This window comes from Lissotriton vulgaris, chromosome 8, assembly GCF_964263255.1.
Source record: "Lissotriton vulgaris chromosome 8, aLisVul1.2, whole genome shotgun sequence".
Taxonomy (NCBI): domain Eukaryota; kingdom Metazoa; phylum Chordata; class Amphibia; order Caudata; family Salamandridae; genus Lissotriton; species Lissotriton vulgaris.
In genome coordinates this window covers 1,409,196,922-1,409,215,445 of record NC_141696.1, presented here as the reverse complement: position 1 = coordinate 1,409,215,445, position 18,524 = coordinate 1,409,196,922, and the positions used below count along the sequence as shown (strand labels likewise).

At 49.3% G+C, this 18,524-nt stretch overlaps 1 protein-coding gene across 1 annotated transcript in view; it reads left to right on the top strand.

Annotated features, from left to right (window-relative positions):
• Window positions 1-18,524, top strand: part of BRWD1 (bromodomain and WD repeat domain containing 1) — a 2,503,800-nt gene that overhangs the window by 1,206,589 nt on the left and 1,278,687 nt on the right. The window contains exon 25 of the mRNA XM_086935423.1: window positions 16,812-16,919. Within this exon, the coding sequence (XP_086791549.1) occupies window positions 16,812-16,919 (108 nt within the window). The remainder of the gene's footprint in view (window positions 1-16,811; window positions 16,920-18,524) is intronic.

Here is an 18,524-nt window from a genome sequence, read left to right as displayed (position 1 = left end):
CCTGGTAGCCATCACCTCTGCCAGGAGAGTGAGTGAGCTCCAGGCTCTCTCTTGTAAGCCTCCTTTCCTTTCAGTCCATCCGGACAAGGTTGTTTTGAGGACTAGGCCCTCCTTCTTGCCTAAGGTGGTCACGGCCTTCCACATGGGGCAGTCCATCACATTGCCCACCTTCTTTCCGCCTCCGCACCCCTCGAGAGAGGAGGAGAGGCTCCACCGTCTGGACCCAAAACGTGCGCTCTCATTCTATCTGGATCGCACACGCCAGTTCCGGGTGGATGATCAACTCTTTGTTGGGTACGCGGGCGCTGAGAAAGGGAAAGCGGTGCACAAGAGGACCATTTCTAGATGGATTATCATGTGCATCCAGGCGTGTTACTCCTTGGCAAAGAAGGAACCACCTGTTGGGCTGCGGGCTCATTCCACTCGAGCCACGGCCACTACAACTGCCTTGGGCCGAGGTGTGCCCCTGCAGGACATTTGCCAGGCTGCTACGTGGGCTTCGTTGCACACGTTTGCGAGGCACTACTGCCTGGACAGTCAAGTCCGGAGAGATGGCTACTTCGGCCGTTCCGTTCTCCAGGACTTTCTGGTGTGAATATTGGTTCGCAGACCCACCGCCACGGGGATGGTATTGCTGGGGTATCTATTCTAAGGTAAGGAATCTATCACTAACGTGTCTCTTTCAGATGCACAAGTTACTACTTGTGTAACGATATATCTGTAAGAGACATTAGTTAGTGATAGATTCCTTACCGACCCACCCATCCTCCCCGTTCTGCGAACCGATATCTAGGGTTAAGGTCATCCCCTTTCAGGGCCCTAGTTTCTTGGCACCAGTGTCGGTTTTTGTCATGGCTCTGCGCTTCTGGCGCGGAAAAGCTGTGGCTAAGAACTGACGTCAGCACGCGGAGGCGGCGTCTATATACTCCGACGACGTCATCACGGCGCCCACGACGCCGACGACGGACGCGGAGCCGCAGACGACGCCTACCGACGCGCAAGGGTACTGCTACGCAAAATTTTCCGGATCCAGTCTGACGCCTGGGGATATTCTAAGGTAAGGAATCTATCACTAACTAATGTCTCTTACAGATATATCGTTACACAAGTAGTAACTTGTGCATCACCTATATTTCGCGCACCCTATTTTAGCATATTATTTTATATCTAAGAAGGTCTCATTCGGGCTTTAGCAGGGCGAACCCATACCTCTAATTGTCAGTAGGAGTAGATCACATCAACAGCTACCAGCTCTCTCCATGCGCAGCACCAAGTGTCTACGTTCATTCCGTGTAACTCTATCTTAAACCCGTGTAGAGCCCAAAATGTTGGCATCAACATTATTTGTGTTATGTCTAATGTGGTGCGAGGATCAGGCCTCCCAGCAACCTTGTGTTAGGTTAATCTTAGAGTGTGCAGCTCTCAGTGTGCAGACAGTTGTACCAAGCAAAGCTGATAGCATAGAAATAACATATTATTCTCAAATAAACCACCTCACCGCTTCTAGGGTGAAAGCGACAACAACAAGTATGTGTCGTGTGCAAAACTGAAGCCGAAGGAAAAAAGGCTGTTTAAACATGTAATGCACTCATGCTAACTTAACGCAATATATGTAACGAAGTATCCATATGACACTCTCAAGGGTAAACTTGCAGCCATATACTCCAGAAGAGCAGAATTAACACTTTTATGTGTCAAACAAACTATATCTGAAAGGGGAACAAGATGGCTCTCACTTAGCTCGGCAACTGAGGGCGAAGCAAGAAAGAAAGTATATAGGTTTGATTTGTGATGCTTAGGGGACTTTGACGCATACAGAGAGTGGCAAGATGGAGGCCTTTGTGGGTTCTTTAACCACATCGCTGTGGTGGCTATTCCGCCACAGCGCTAAAAGGGCGGGGCGGCCGCACGGCGGCCGCTTGCTGGTGACAGAACCGCTCCGTCACCAGCCGCGGTTGGGCTGTGCTCGTGACAGAGCGGTTCCGTCATGGCCCCGCCCGCCTAATAGAACGCGCCGCGCAGGCGCGGCGGCCGGGCCATGACGGAACCGCTCCGTCATCAGCACAGCCCAACCGCAGCTGATGACGGAGCGGTTCCGTCATCAGCATCGAACCGGATAAATCCTTATACTCTAAAGATTGTCTTCACCTTCCCATAACTGGAGTACTTGGCAGAGTCCGCTTTCCTTCAGATCTCAAAGGCCCAACAAGAACTGTTAGACAAACCCATACGAGCAGAAGTACAATTGGCAATTGACTCTTTAAAGCAGCAGAAATCCCAGTGCCCAGAGAGCTCCCGGCCCAAATCTACAAAACCTTTAGTTTGGATTTGACTGCCCACCTGACTACTCTTTTTAACTTCTTTGTGGAGACACACGCAGTCACTCCCTCCATGGGGCGAAGCACTCATCTCCAAATCGGGGAAAGATCCTAGTATATGCTCCTCGTATCCTCCGATCGCTGTGCTCAATTTGGATATAAAGCAATAAGATTTTGCCTAACAGGTTTTAGAAGGTCATGTTGGATCTGATACACCCTGATCAATCAGTATTTATCTGGAAGAAACAGTTATAGATTCCTTACCTTAAAATTAACCTCAGGCGTCAGACTGGATCCGAAGAATTTTTTCATCAGCAGTACCCCTGCGCATCGAAAGGTGGCGTCGGTCGGATCCGTGTTCGTCGTTGGCATTGTGGTCGCCGGGATGACGTTGCGGCAGCTACTTAGATGCCGCCCTCGTGCGCTGATGTCAGTTCTTTCTTTTTATGCGTCAGCCAGCGCAGATCTGAAGAGATAGCAGTACCTCCAGTCATTTTTTGACTGACTGTTTTTGCTGAGTATCGACTCCTGTTGCACTGGGGATGCCTGGTTTCAAGGCTTGCGGTTCCTGTAGCCGACTGATGTCTGTTACCGCACCGCCCGCGTGTGCCTGTTCTGCCTGGAGCTTGACCACGATCCCAAGTCGTGCTCTGACTGCCGGACCAGGAATGCAAAGTCTTTGCGAGAGCAGTACCGAAAGCTTCTCGAGGCCCGGCAGTCGGCTCAGCGCCGTTCGAGGTCCCGTGGGAGGTGGAGGGACCAGTTGCGGAGCCACCACCACCAGTCTTCTTCCAAGTCTTTGCACTCTTCAGGTAAGTCGAAACACAAGAAGAAGTTGAGAAGCATTGTTGCTCATCGACTTCTCCCTGTCGGTCGCCTGACATGACGTGGGATGCGGGTGGTGCCCCTCCCGCAGCCCCACGTGCGGAGTACGAAGGTTTAACTTAAAGTTTCCCTCCCTTCCCGGGACGCAGAGCGACCCCTGCCCAGGTTCGCTAATCTTTACGAAGCGTTGCATGCCATCTTCGGGCAGCCCTACTCCGCCGACTTGCCTTCGGACCCCACGGACTCAGCTGGGAGACCTGTGCCTTCGACTCCATCTGCTTTGGCCCTGGCACCGCAGGTTCCCCTTGGATCCAGGCCTGGATCCAGATAGGTGCTGATTCCATTGGCACCACGTCCGCAACAAGCGTCTGCTGTGTTCCCAGCTGGCTTCTACCCCAGCCTCCACTTTGACGTAGACACGGAGCCGGACCGGCGTCAACCGACACCTGATCCGGCGCCGGTAGGTACTTTTGTGCCCTTGTTCTACCCTAGCTCTATTAGACCAGATTGGCAGCCAGAAGAGGGTGAGGAGGTCTGGAAGGGGTCTGGAGATCCTTTGACTGACTAGCTAGGTTATGAACCGGACTGGCGAGAGGAACTTGCAGAAGCCAGTGGTCTGGATACCTCACCAAAACTTGGGATGTTGTCTCCTCCTACCGTGGCTACGAAGGAGGGAGCCTCTTAAACTGTGGTGTTGCGTAGGGTGGCCCAAGCTCTCCACCTCGAGCTACCTACGGTGGCAGTCAGGACTAAGCTCCTGACAGAGGTGCTTCAACCGGCAGCAATCTCTTCGGAGCCCCTGCTACCATTTAATGAAGCCCTTACTGACATCCTTTTGGGCACCTGATCCAGGCCAAACAAACGAGCTCCTGTGTATAGGATGATTTCCTGACGCCACCACTCGGCTCCGGGAGACCCATCTTTCCTCTCCCAACACCCAATCTCTGAGAGCTAGGTGGTCCAAGCCTCTAACTCCAAGGGTGCATTCCCTAACACTCCACCTGATAGGAAATCCAATAAGCTGGATCATATTGGGAAGAAGATGTTTTCTTTCTCCATCTTGGGACTGCGGTCGGCAAACACTGCAGGTCTGTTGGGTCGTTACACCCACTCCGTGTGGGATACAGGTGCGCAAGGGCTACCTCAGTGCTCGGAGGAGGCCCAGGCTGTACACTCTTGTGCAGTTGCCGAAGGGAGAGACTTAGCAAAGTTTACCGCTGTGGGCTAGATACTGCCAAATCACTAGGCAGGACGATTTCCACGTCGGTAGTCCTTCGACGCTACGCCTGCTTGAGGTCGACTGGTTTTTTGGGGGATATCCAATCCACCCTTATGGACATGCCCTTTGATGGCAGTCGCCTCTTCGGCGACAAGGCAGACAACGCCCTGGAGTGCTTTAAGGACTCTCGGGCTACAGCCAGGTCATTGGACCTCTCCACCACCTGCCCTGCACTCTCTGCTTTTCACCTCTTTCATAGCTACAGAAGGGGTGCCCCACCCAGAGCCAAAGGCCAGCTCAAGCTGTTCAGCCCCAGCGCTGCCGGGGACATGGGAACCACCGCTGTGGTTTTGGAGACAAGTGGGCGGGCCAGTCCACCACAGACCCTATGCAGCAGCCTCCAAACCCTCCTAATCCGACCTTTCAGGGCCACCAAACGCCGGTGGGCGGCAGGGTTTTCCAATCACCTCCCCCACTGGCGCACCATCACGTCGGACAGATGGGTTTTGCAAATAGTCCAAAGGGGCTTCTTCCTCCCATTCAAGACTATCGCTCCATCCATGCCACCTCAGTACCTTCACATGTCGGAGGATAATCTGACCCTTCTCCTACAGGAAGTTTCGGCACTCTTGGCCAAGGGAGCCATCTATTGAGTTCCTGTCCCGGAAGTAGGTTGTGGTTGCTATTCCCACTACTTTCTGGTGCCGAAGAAGGACAAAGTCCTGCGTCCTATCTTGGATCTCAGGAACGTCAACCTTTTCCTCCGGAAGGAGAAGTTCAAAATGTTGACGTTACCTCAGGTCCTGTCTGCCCTGGAGACTGGATGGTAGAGTTGGGCTTGCAGGACGCTTATTTTTACATCCCCGCCCTACCGGCCTACAGCGTTACCTGCGGTTCACGGTAGGCCACAAGCCCTTTCAGTTTACTGTGCTCCCCTTTGGCCTTACCAGCACCCCTCGGGTGTTCACCAAAGTGAAGGCGGTGGTCGCAGCTTATCTGCGCAGATCAGGGGTTCCATTCTTTCCCTATCTCAACGACTGGCTGTTGAAGGCCGGCTCGCCCCAGTCTGTTGTCTCCCACCTCCTGACTACGGCCGACCTCCTGCATTCGCTGGGGTTCTCCATCAATGTGCCGAAGTCACACTTGACACCCTCTCAGAAGCTCCTCTTCATCGGAGCGGTTCTGGACACTACGCGATTTCGGGTCTATCCTCAAGAACAGCGAGTCTGAGATATTCAGGCTATGATTCCGATCTTTCAGACTCTATCCCAGGTTTCGTTCAGGATGATCCTCAGGCTACTGGGCCTGATGGCCTCCTGCATCCTGCTGGTGGACCATGCCAGATGGCATGTGTGGGCTCTGTAGTGGGACCTGAAGTTGCAGTTGGCACAGCATCAGGGGAACCTGTTCGATTGGGTCCAGATCTTGCAGGGCACTGCACACCAACTGCAGTGGTGGCTAACGAACCAGGATTGGGTTGACTGCAGATCCCTCTTCCCTCCCCAACCAGAGTTCACAATGGTGACTGATGCATCACTTCTGGAATGGGGGAGGCGGAGCTCAGAGGTCTTTGGTCTCCAGCGGAGTTCGGGCTCCACATCAACTTTCTGGAGCTTCGGGCGATTCGTCTTGCACTCAAAAAATTCCTTCCCTCCGCCAGGGAAGAGTAGTGCAGGTGTTCACAGACAACACCACCACCATGTGGTACTGCAACAAACAAGGCAGGGTGGGGTCGTGGACCCGATGTCAAGAGGCCCTCTGCCTCTGGACAGGGCTGGAATGTCATGGCATATCCCTGGTGGTTCAATACATGGCAGGTTCACTCAACGCCAGGGTGGATAAACTCAGCCGCAGGTGCATGATGGATCAAGAATGGCGTCTTCACTCTGAGGTGGTGCAAGGTCTCTTTCGACAATGGGGAGAGCCTTGGTTAGATCTGTTCTCCAGCAAAGACAACGCACAATTTCAGCAATTCTCTGCGTTGGTATTTCCAAGGCGGTACTCACTAGATGACGCTTTTCGTCACGAGTGGGGTTTTCTGTACGCCTTACCGTCTATACCACTGCTGACCAGAGTGCTGAAGATCAAGCACGACCGGGCCCAAGTCATTCTTGTGGGTCCAGATTGGGCACGAAGAGTCTGGTATCCCGAGCTTCTACACATGGCCATTGATCCTAAGATCAGACTGCCTCTTTTGGAGGATCTTCTGTCGTAGCACCAGAGGACGGTCATCCACTGGAACCCGTCCAGCCTCCACCTCCTTGCGTGGAGATTGAGCAGTGGCAGTTGACGTAGTTTGACCTGCCTCCCGAAGTCTGGTATGTTATCCTAACAGCTAGGCCTCCCTCCACTAAGACTGTATACGCCTGTAGATGGAACAAATTTGTGGCATGGTGCGCGGAACACACTGTGGACCCCTTTCTGACCCTTTTTTTTAGGTTCTCTTGTTCCTTCTTTCTTTGGCCCAGCAGGGCTCTGCTCTGTGTACTCTAAAGGGCTACCTCTTGGCCATTTCAGGTTTTTTTCAGGCTTCATGTGAGAAAGTGCCATCTTTCTTGCATGGTATGCCCCCACTTTTTGCTGAATGGCTGATGTACTTTGACTGAGTGTGCCCTGGGTTCCTGCCAACCAGGTACCCCAGGGCCTGTGTTCCGTCCCTAAAGCTGTGTTGAAACCTAAACCCAATTGGCATCTCTGGCCACAGTTCAGCCCCTGGTAAATGGTACCCTAGCAGCAGCACTTATTGTGTGACCCTTAGGGGCCCTGTACCCTGTCACACACACACTGCCTTTGCAGGCTTGGTGACTTGGTGCAGAACTAAACAGAGTCGACATGACACACATCCCTGTTTGCCATGCCCACAAACCCACTGGCCTGGCATACCTCAGTCCCCCCTCTAGCTTGGTGCACTACGCCAGTGGTGTGAGCACATGTGCATGAGCCCTGTGCCCCTACAGTACCCAGGGCCATTCCTGGGCACTGTAAGTGTAGTGATGCCATTAAGAGTATATGGTGCTGGGAGATTGTCATTATGTACTCCACAGCACCATAATGGCTACACTGAAGACTGACGAGTTTGATATCAAACCTCTCAGCACATTAAACCCACACTGATGCCAGTGTGGGATTTAATGTAAAATGTACGACAGAGGGCAACTTAGAGTTGCCCCCTGAACCTAACCTACAATCCATGTCTTGTCTGAGAGGTTGCCTAGGCTGCCACAGAGCAGATATGTTGCTGGACCCCTGGTGGAGAGCCATCCACTCTCCTGGGCCTGCAACAATGCACATCCCGGGCGAGGTGCTAGGTCTCCTCCCCCAGGATAGGCAGGGGAAGCTTCAAAGGCATACCGCCTCTGTGAGCTTCTCCAGGCCACTTGCTGTACTCAGCAACTGGCCCCCACTAGTTCTGACCCCCACTCTTGCGGGAAGACTGGCGGGAAACACTAAGTGTGGAAAGGGGGTGTGCCAGTCTGTGCCAAATCCACCCATCAGGTGTTAGAGGCGAGGTGAAGCACAACTCCGGACTCCGGCCACCTTGAGGATGGGCAGCCCTGCCCAATCAGAGATAGGCTCCTGCCCCCCTCCCACAGGAGAGGAGCAGGATTGGGGGTGTACTCATCCCAGGACAGGGACCCATTGGTCTCTGCCCTTTCCCTACCTGTAAGGCCCCTAAATTTTATATTCAGGGGCACCCTGAACCTTCCTTCCTCAGATCCCGATTTGAAACCAGCAAGAAGATCAAGAAACCAGAAGACCTGCCGTGCAGCTGCTCACAAGAGGACAACACCAACTGACATGGCCCCAGCCCTAACAGCCTGTTGATCCTGGAACCTGCTCCTGCGAAACTCTAGCACCTTCAGTGTTCAGCAACCTCACAAACCCTTGAGGGCCAAACTAAACCACCATGGGAGGTAGATCCTTCTCCTACCTAGCAGATAAAACTTGGAACTCACTTCCCACTCACCTTCGCCTTACTCAGAACCACCTAGCATTCAGAAAGCAACTCAAAACATGGATTTTCGACAAATAACTCCCCACCCTTCTTCAAGCGCCTTGAGACCCTCTGGGTATGTAGCGCGCTATACAAATTTTTTGACTTGACTTGACTTGACTTGACTTACCTTGAGACTCTACCAAGACTGGGACTCCCACGAGCAGTGGGTCTGCTCAAAAAGCAACACCCCTTGTGCCAGCCAGGAACTGCGAATCCAGCAATTGTGACCTGAAATCTAGTGCCCAAGACCCTCCTCGGCGACCTAGACGATGCCTGCAGCCTCACAACCAGGGACCCCTCCAACTGCGACCAGCATAGGGTAAGATTTACCGACGTCAAAAGACATCCCCGCACCCGGCGCCCCACGGCCCCCTGTGCCCAACTCCTGGGTGCCTACCTATCCTCCAAGATCCCAACTTACCCCTCGAAGTGCTGGTCGCTCCTGAAGAATCTCTGCCCCGAGCCTGTTCATCTTCCAAGTTCTCCATTGAATAACATTTAGCGCCCGACGGCGCAAAAGCACCTGCCAGTGCAACTTTTGTCCTAATCCACTTCCCCATTTGCCCTGAGCAAGTGACCAGGAACCCAGCTCCCACAGCCGCGTGGCCTGCTTGCCAGCTGCCACCAACAAAGGCCCTCCACCTCTCATCGGATAACATTGGGCCTAACTACCTCTGCACCCGGCTGCCCCTGTGCCGCTGAGGGTGTACCAACTGTACCTCCCTGACCCTGGGAGACCCCTGAGTCTATGCCCAGAACCTTAACTCTGCCAGTCGAGTACTTACCCAAAAGCTGATAACTCTCTTTTCTTCCATAGGATAACATTGACTGGTTTCCCTCGGAAATTCTTCTAAGTGTGGAGTTTTGAAACTTAAAAATATTCATCTAAAATCAGCTGAACAACGAATTCCGATTTACTTACCTGTTATCAGGAGTGAACCCTGTGTTGCATCTTTTATCCCAGCACTGACCTTGAGAAGTAATTTGAACTGTACTTACCAGTAACTTGGATTTCTTTCCTTAGGAATCCATTGTCTGGTTTTCACCAGAAAAGTTTGTATTGATTTTCAAAAACTACAAATATTCCTTAAAAATCGCATGTATGACTTAAAAACATTCTTTCAGTTGTTTACAGGAGATACACTGCTGCTGGATCCAGGATCCAACCCCGAGTAAGAAAAAGTAACAATAACATTACTTACCTGCTAAGTGAATTTCCTCCCATAGGATAACATTGGTGATTCTATGTGAAAAAGTTTGTCTCAACTTTTAAAATACAATAATATTCCTTAAAAATCACTACTGTATCCAAAACGCTTTTACTCAATTGTTTACAGGAGATGTCCCAGGACTGAATCTAGGATCCAGTCCTGTGGTTAGAAATATAATCTATAAAGTAACTAATTGCATTTAACTAGAAATTCCCATTGAGCTCAATGTTGCAGTGTTCGAAATTGTGTTGCCTACTGAAACAACTGTAACTATTGTAAGCATAACATTCTATTGCCTATTTGAAAAGTATTTAACTAAAGTAACTCATTCTGAGAAAGTATATTTTGATACCTTGTTGGTTCTAAAATAAAACAACTATATATTTTGATAGAAAACAATTGTCTTAGAGTTAAGTTCTTTAGTGTGTGAGACCATTTGCTGACTGAGTGTGTACAACAAATGCTTTACACTGTCCTCTGATACTACCTTACTGCTCGACAAAGCTACCTTTAGAGATCAATGTTCTATCTAACTTTAGCCTCTGCCAAACCTCTAGGGACTGTGGATGCTGTACCTTACTTTGGCCCAGTATATACAGAGCCACTTTCTTACACTTCCTGATCAGCCTTCTCTTTTCACGTGCCCTGTTGTAAATCGCTTCCTGAAGGGCAGTATTCATCTTTACCCTCCTGTTCCCTTTGTAATTACCCAGTGGGACTTGAACTTGGTTCTTACGTATCTTACGCTTGTAGGAGAGTAGGGTCTGCAATCCTATGATCACCCCAGATTTTTTGCTTTTTGCTTCACTGGTTTACGACTTTCCCTGGCTGTGGGCCTGCTAATCAGACCCACAGCCTAGCTGTTCTCTCTCTAAATTGGCACACATGTACCTAAGGTGCATTTACCAATTGGTACTGGGCCACCTTATCAGTCCCTGTACAGTATACCTTAGGTATCCAGGGCATAGGTGTACCCAGGGCCTACCAGGGGCTGCAGCATGTATTATGCCACCCCTGGCTGGCCATCCAAATCTGACACAACTGGCTGCACGACAGCTGGGGCAAGGTGGTGTAATCACCCTTTGCTTTAGATATAGTATTCCTATATCTAACCCTAAAATGGACACATGTATTCCTATCAGTCACTCCTATGGCAGGCCTTATCAATCCTGAAGGCAGAGTGCTTGGAATTATGTGAGATGGTGCTCTGGCATGAGCTGAGCCCGTTTGCAGCTTGCGGAACCAAGTCCTAATAGCTGTTCCATGATAACGCGTACCATATACTCTTAAGTGCATTATAATCCTCGCGGTTATTTGCCAACTTTGGTATCGCTTTATCAAAACATGTCGAGTAAGGTGTCATACGAATTGGAATACTAACCTCTCGCCAATTCTGGCGACGGGGTTAGCATTCCACCCTTCCAGAGGGACACGACATGTATGTAACTGTGAACCCCGGTTAAAGTTAACTCGAGCCTCAGCATCACAAAATGGATGCTGCCACCGCAGACACAAGTCTGACCTCCTGCTGCTGGGAGTCCTTCCAGCGAGGAGAGCTTGGACAAAGGGTTTCCTGTCAGGGGCGGTGCTAGCACCATCCCAGACAGGGTTTTGTGTATCCCAGGTAGGCAGGGCTAAGAGGAAGGTGACTGCAAGTGGCACCACGATGCTCACTGTGCATATGCCGGCTTAAACCAGTTCCAGGGGCACACCAGCCCCTGAGCTGGGGAAAGTTCGGACAAGGGAGAGGGGTGTAACCACCCCCCTCCTGGTCCCACCCATGGGCAGGACATAGTCGCGTGCCAGCCCCTTTTTTTAGAATAAAGGTAGGAGCGGGCCCCCTTCCCAAATTAGATTATTCTGAATCTTGAACTACTTTCCACGAAAGGTACTCTTGATACCTTCTGAAGACTCTCCCTTGTGGCTAAGGAGTAGCCACCCTGCACCCGCAGGCACCATCTAAGCATCGCGGTTTGCTGTAAGTCTATCCTCCGGATCAAGACTGCCCAGCTCGACGAGACCCGGATTCCCTGGCATCTCTGACCTCTACCTACATCATCAGCCCAGCTGAGATTTGTGGGTGTGACGAGACCTGAGGGACCGGCCATCTTCAAAACTGCACGACGCTTAACCAGCACGACCACCGAGGGATCCTCGAGTGAGTGCTTTGGGGTTTGAGAAGCCCCAACCCTGAGCAGCTCCAGCACCGAAGTCCAGCCCCCCAGCATCCACGAGATCTGCGTGGGGCCCTTCTGCTCTTTGCTGCTCACCGCGTTGTCCGGCCACTTGCCTGCTGGCTAGTAGCCCTCTTGACGACGTACCACGACGATTTCATCGCTGGTCTGGTTGCTCCAGACTGGCCCTTGCTCCCCTCCAACAGAGGAGCACCCCGGACCCTCCTGGTCCACTCCAGACGCCATCTTGACTCCACCGCTTGGGCTTGCCTTTGCCAAGGGTTGTTGCCCCCATCTTTGGTCCAGCATCGCCGACAGCAGAGACCTGCGTGGGACAGCTCGCACCTCCAGCCTGGTCGCCGACAAAGCTTCCTGGCCCGTGTGACTGCAGAGTCCAGCGTCGCCCACTCACCTGGTCGAGGTGACTTCATCCGGTGCCATCCAGGTGACCACACAATCACTGGCTAGTGATTAAGAACTGAGTCCCCTCTGCTTTCAGGTCTCCATCACCGATCCAGGCTTGGATCACACCGAACTTCTTCACTGGTCGCCTGCCAGCAACTTCTTCTTTCAGGCTCCATAGACTACAACGAGGATTTCCGACGTCTTTTGAACCCTATGCAGCAGCAGCCCCTGGGCTAGGTAACCCGAGCATTTCGGTGCTCCAACATAGGTTCACTATCCAAGTGTCCAGATCCTTTGTCGTTTTTAGTCTATCCAGTCGGATTCGTCCGATAACATTAACTTAAGACATACTAGCCTCTATAGACTTTGTCCCGCATCCCGCGTGAGAGTGCACACTCTGCACCCGTCTCCCTAGGCCTCCTGCTCCTAACCTTAGGGTTCAGTAGGGTAGTCCTAGCGATCCTGAAGCCTCTGGATCTTGTTACTTACCTGCTAGTATTTCGCATTCCACTTTTAGTGTATATGGTTTGGTCGGGCATTTGTGTAAATTGTGCGACTTAAAGTATTTTCATAAGAGTTTGGTATTGTGCTTAGCTCCCTGACTCATAAAGAGTTCAGGGTAGACTTGTTATAAATAAATATCCTTTATTTTTCATAACAACTTGTGTGGTGTCCTTTCACTTGGTGTTCAAGGGGTATATGTGATGGTATAACAGCTGGCTTAACACGCCCTCTAGAGTTTAGCCTAAAGACTGCTCCTGTCCATTCTACTAGGATAGCTGGTTTATAAGGTTGACTTACAACCAATCATCAATAAGGGTCGTTTGGTATGATACACAGTGATCACTAGAATAGTGAGCACTATATAGCAGGCCAACTTCTCACAACGCTCACTCCCTTTGAGCGGCTACATAGCTGTTCTCTCAGGCTTCTGACTTTAAAAACTGCCTTTCTGGTGGCCATCACCTCTATGCGCAGGGTGAGTGAGATTCAAGCTCTTTTAAGCCTCCTGTTCTAGATGTTCATCTTGACAAGGTTGTCCTTTGAACTCGTCCTTTCTTCCTTCCCAAAGTGGTTACTTATTTCCACATAGGACAGACCATCACTTTGCCCACCTTTTTTCAGCCTCCTCATCCACGTGCGCTTTCATTTTATTTGGATCGCAGAAAGCAATTACGGGTGGATGACCACCTCATTGTTGGCTACGTGGGCACCAAAAAAGGTTGGGCCATGCACAAACAGACCATTTCTAGATGGGTTGTTTTGTGCTTCAAAGCTTGCTATTCCTTGGCAAAGAAGGAGCTTCCAGTGGGGTTACACGCCCATTCCATCAGGGTGACGGCAGCAACTTCTGAATTGGGACGTGGAGTCTCCGCTATTGACATATGTCAGGCAGCTAAGTGGGTATCGCTGGGCAATTAAAAAAATATATATTACTGCCTGGACAGCCAAGTCCAGAGAGACTGCTTCTTTGGCCGTTTTGTTCTCTAGGACTTCCTGGTGTGAACTTGGTTTGCAAACCCATCTCCGAGGAAGGTATTGCTGAGGTATATATTTTAAGTTAAGGAATCTTTAAATAATTGTCTCTTTCAAATGAACAAGTTACAGTCGGTAACGATATATCTGTAAAAGACATAGATTAGTTAGTAGACATAGATTAGTTATAGATTCCTTCCACCCCTTCCCAAACCCCCACCCCCCTTTCTGTAAACTGATTTCTTGGGTAAATGACTTCCTTACGGGGCCCTAGTTTTGTGAACCAGTGGTCAGTGTCTTGCATGGCTCTGCTCTGCTGGCGCGGACAGTCGTGTACAGAACTGATGTCAGCGTGCAAGAGCGGCGTCTAAGTAGCTACTGCGAAGTTATCCCGGCAACCACGACGCCAACGACGAACGTGCCACCGACCGACCCCACCTTTCAACGCGCAGGGGTACTGCTGATAAAAAACTTTCTCCGGATCCAGTCTGACGCCTGGGGGTAATTCTAAGGTAAGGAATCTATAACTAATCTGTCTCTTACAGATATATCGTTACCAAAGGTAAGTAACTTGTTCATCACGAAAGGTACCTCCAACTCCCTCATGCTCTCTTAACTCCTATCCCAGCAGATATGGGGATACCTGAATACAGCACTGTAGATGGAAAGCTATTAATGGTCCTTCTGGGTAAAGGAATGATCTTGACGATATATCAATCTCTGATAATTAGTGCCCCAGATTGCTTCCCTCAGTTACGGTGCAGATGGGAGTGCTGTGTGGGGGAACTTGTTGAAGACTGGAGAGATGGTTGTCTTGCCCCATGGGAACTGGCTATTTCTTCTAGACTGCGAATGGTGCAAATCAACTATCTACATGCTACTTATCTCACTCTGCGCCACTTCCAGCGGTTGAGTGAGGGGAACGGGCATGGTGTGCACACTGTTGGGCCACAAATGCTGGCTTTCTTCACATGACCTAGTCCTGTCCATGGTGCACTTTTGGGAGTGACACATGACATTTCAGCGGTCCTGGAACACACTATTACGGTGGGCTCTCATGCATTGGAGGGCATTGGAGAACCATGTTCTGAGAGGAGTTTTGTTGGGGTGGTAACCCTTGTGGAGGCACCCAAAGGCCCCTGCCCTACAGGTATGGTGGGAGGGTGTCGACTGGCATGGACTCTAGGAATGGCCTGTGTATGAAGCCCGGGGTTGCCCTCAAAAGCATACAAAGATATGGGGAAAGTGTTGTGCTCACTATGGACTACCTCTATAAATGTATGATGTGGTTTGGAGGAGGTTGGTGCCATGTGATGAGATCAATTGGGATGTTATTTCAGATGTGTACATTTAAGTGGATGAAGCTGTGTATTAATATGAAAATCAATCAAATGTTATTTAAGAAAAGAAATCCAGTTCAAGACTGAAGGCTGATTGTAGGAGGCTGGTTTCCTACACTAAGTTAACTAAAATTAGGGAAAAATAACCTTTAGAAAGCTACCCTTTATCTGCCTGACCTGGAAGAAGGCTAATTAGCATAAACCTCTGCTAGCTCTCATCCTGAGATCTCCCTTGAATAGGTGTGAAATACCCTTCCAGGAGCAGACAATAAACAGACCTAAATGAACAGAGATGACTTCTCTGATCTCAGCTGAATATTTAGGTTGGGGTGGCTGTGGGGGCCTCCTTTATGGCAGCACAGCTTCAGGTACTGCTTGACAGGTCTGTTGAGCTACTGTAACATTTGGGGCACACTTTAAAGGGAGAAAACAGGCTGACAAGACAATTCTTGTGGATACCCTGTCTGGTTGCTGAAGTATCCTGCTTTTGCTCGACCGGACTTGTGAATCTGGGCTTGTTGTGGGTACAGTGTTGCTTAAAACTACATGTTCGTGTTAGGTGTGGGAGGACAGTAGGATTACAATAGTACACATTTTCACCCCCCCACACACACACACACACACACATACACCCAGCACTCCGAGCCAAAGACTTTTGTATCTAAAAAAATACCCTGCCAGGAAGCATTTTGGGCCTGTTTGAGTAAGGCACACAGGAACTGATGCAAAAGCAGGTATTGTTACCACTGGTAACTTTTACCCCGTTGTATAGCAGGGGTTAGGACTCTCCCCCACTCACTGGCTAGTGCCAGGAATTAATGTGGTATCCCAAGAAATCCACCTCCGAACACTCTCGGGCCCTGCGAAAGATTAGAAGAGGACAAGCCTGCTGTCTGTCACTTGAGAGGAGCCCTGAAGAACTGGATCTGCTCTCCCTTACATTCAGAACAAGGAAGTGGACCCCAAACGTCAGTTAACTGTGTGTCTACAGAAATAAAACAAGCTGCAATAAGCTTTTTCTTGAAAGTACCCAGCTGACCAGTGGCAAATGGACCTGTACTGGACCCTGCTATTGGCCTCTGCCTGACAACCCTATCAGACTCTGACCCTGGGGGACTTTAGAAGTGTACTTCTGTGGTTGATTAGGAATAGGAATCAAAAGGCTAAGGCAGAAGGTTAGTATTTGGCCAGGATGCAACTGGTTGGTGTATCTGACCCATGCTTAATTGCAGTCGGCCTCAAATTGCATCGAAGTCCCAGTCTACACAACCATTGACTATCATTGATGCTTTATGCTTTTTGGATCTATTTCTGCGTACATATTTAAGAATGTATATCTCTGATTCCTCGTATAAGATATTTGCCATTTGGGTTCAATTTGTAAAATGTTACAGTTTTTTAATTCGGTTTAGGATTTTTATTGGCTTGCCTCTTGACTTTTGACTGTTTTGATACTGTATATATACTTTATACATTACCTTAAATTTAGCCTAGCTGCTCTGTTCGATAGCTACCAAGGGGATGAGCTCGGGTTAATTTTGTGACTTTGAGAATTACACCAACCAAGGTTGTGATTATTTCTTGAGGTGGGTTAATCACCCACTCCAAATAATGGTCTAATTTCTTAAAAGTCCTCACGTTTTTCTACTTTGTATCTGCTCTAGTGCATAACCTTTGCATAGGTGATTCACTATTGAGTTGTGACCTATCTATTAAGAGTGTTCTCATACAATCCTTAAACTGAAACAACTGCGCCAGACATACATGTGTAGGAGCTTATTGGCTGTGCTGACAGATGTAGAGAAATTTAGTGGTGAGTAACTTGCTCTTTTGTGCTTATTTCTAGGTGGTTTATTTTCGACAAGGTCATGAAGCGTACATTGAGGCAGTCAAAAGAAATAATATTTATAATTTAAAACCCTACAAGGAGCCATGGAAAAAACTTGTGTTAAGGGTAAGATTACCTAAGTTTACAATTGTGACTTTCATCCATAAGCCCTGTACCTTTTAACAAAATCTATACAACTTTTTTTAGGTAAAATGTTTAAGATGGCTTTTTAAGCTACTTATTTCAGGTAATTTGTTAGATGAATACTTGAAAATTAACTTTAGAATTGGATTGCTATATATGGGTTCCATACCATTCCTCAGTACTGAACAACTGGAAGAAATCCAGATATTCACTGCAGTAATGTCAAAAAAGTGCATTCAGAATTTCCAGAGGCCTGAATGAGGTGACCGAATGGTGGATAGTTGTCTTACTCACCTTCCTTTGCCACTTCACACACCTAATGAGGGCTGGAAAATGCAGGCATCGCCTTTGCTAAGGACCTTCTTCCCTGTTGATGCAAGTCTGTGCAAACCTCCGCTCACAGGAGCAGTCAAACGGGGGATGCCTAGTGCGGCTTTTAGAGTCTCTGTCAGCACGTAGCCATATTGTGTTAACAGGGAATGAACAGGATTGCATTTTCTGGTGGCTGTGGGTGGCAGGTACAAAGGCATTTGTTTTTCACATTAGATTGGGAGGGGGTCTGAAGCGTATATGCCATGGGGGAGAGTGGTAGAAGGCCAGGCTTTACTATTTTCCTTTTTTTGGCAGGCATGCTGAATAATATGGCTTTTCAATGACTCCTTTGGATATGTTGGAAGTAGTGGCAGATGGATCAGGGAAGGGGAATAAATATGTATTTGATACGTTAGACAGTTTGAACTTTTCTATATGGAAGCATTCAATCATTTGGTAATAAACATCTTCATTAGTCACTGTAACCCATTTATGATTCTATATGGTATGTATGGCTCTCAGTGGGAACCATTAGAGTGAATATTCAAATCCGGATATTCACTTCTCTGACATAGCAACATTGGGAAACAAAACTTGTTTGGGGTCCCTGGACCCTAAAGAATACCAGGACTTTGACCCCGTCGACTGTGTGGAGAATTGGTGGATGCCCGTAGACTGGATACATCTCCAGATACTGTCATGGTCCCTCCTCCTACTGTGGCTACTAAGAAGGTGGACTCTTTTGGTGTAGTGGTGAGAAGGGCGGCAGAAGTCCTTGACTTAAGCCTACCCGCAGTGGCAGTCAAGACTGTCTTGATAGAGGTGCATCAGCCAGGAGTGATCCCTTCAGAACAGCTTCTCCCATTTAACGAAGCCCTTGCGGACGTGCTGCATGAGCCCTGTTCAAACCCTGTACAGGGGCTTCTGTGACCAAGATGATTGCCTACCACCACTGTCCCGCCTTAAGGGACCCCAGTTTCCTCATGCAACACCCTACCTTGGAGAGCTTGGTGGTCCAGGCCTCCACTTTACGAGTAAATCCTAGTGAATTCCCTTCTATAACCCTCCAGATAGGAAATCCTAGAGTCTCTACACCTTGAGCAGGAAATTTTCTTCCAGCCTTGTGCTGCTTTCCGTAAACACCTCCGGCCTTTTGGGCTGTTACTCCCATATTGTAGGAGGCTGGCTTAGTATATGGTGCACACTTATTTAAGTGAAGCACCCTGCACTAAGTCAGACAACTCTTATGGTGATTTTAGTGGTCTTAGACAACCA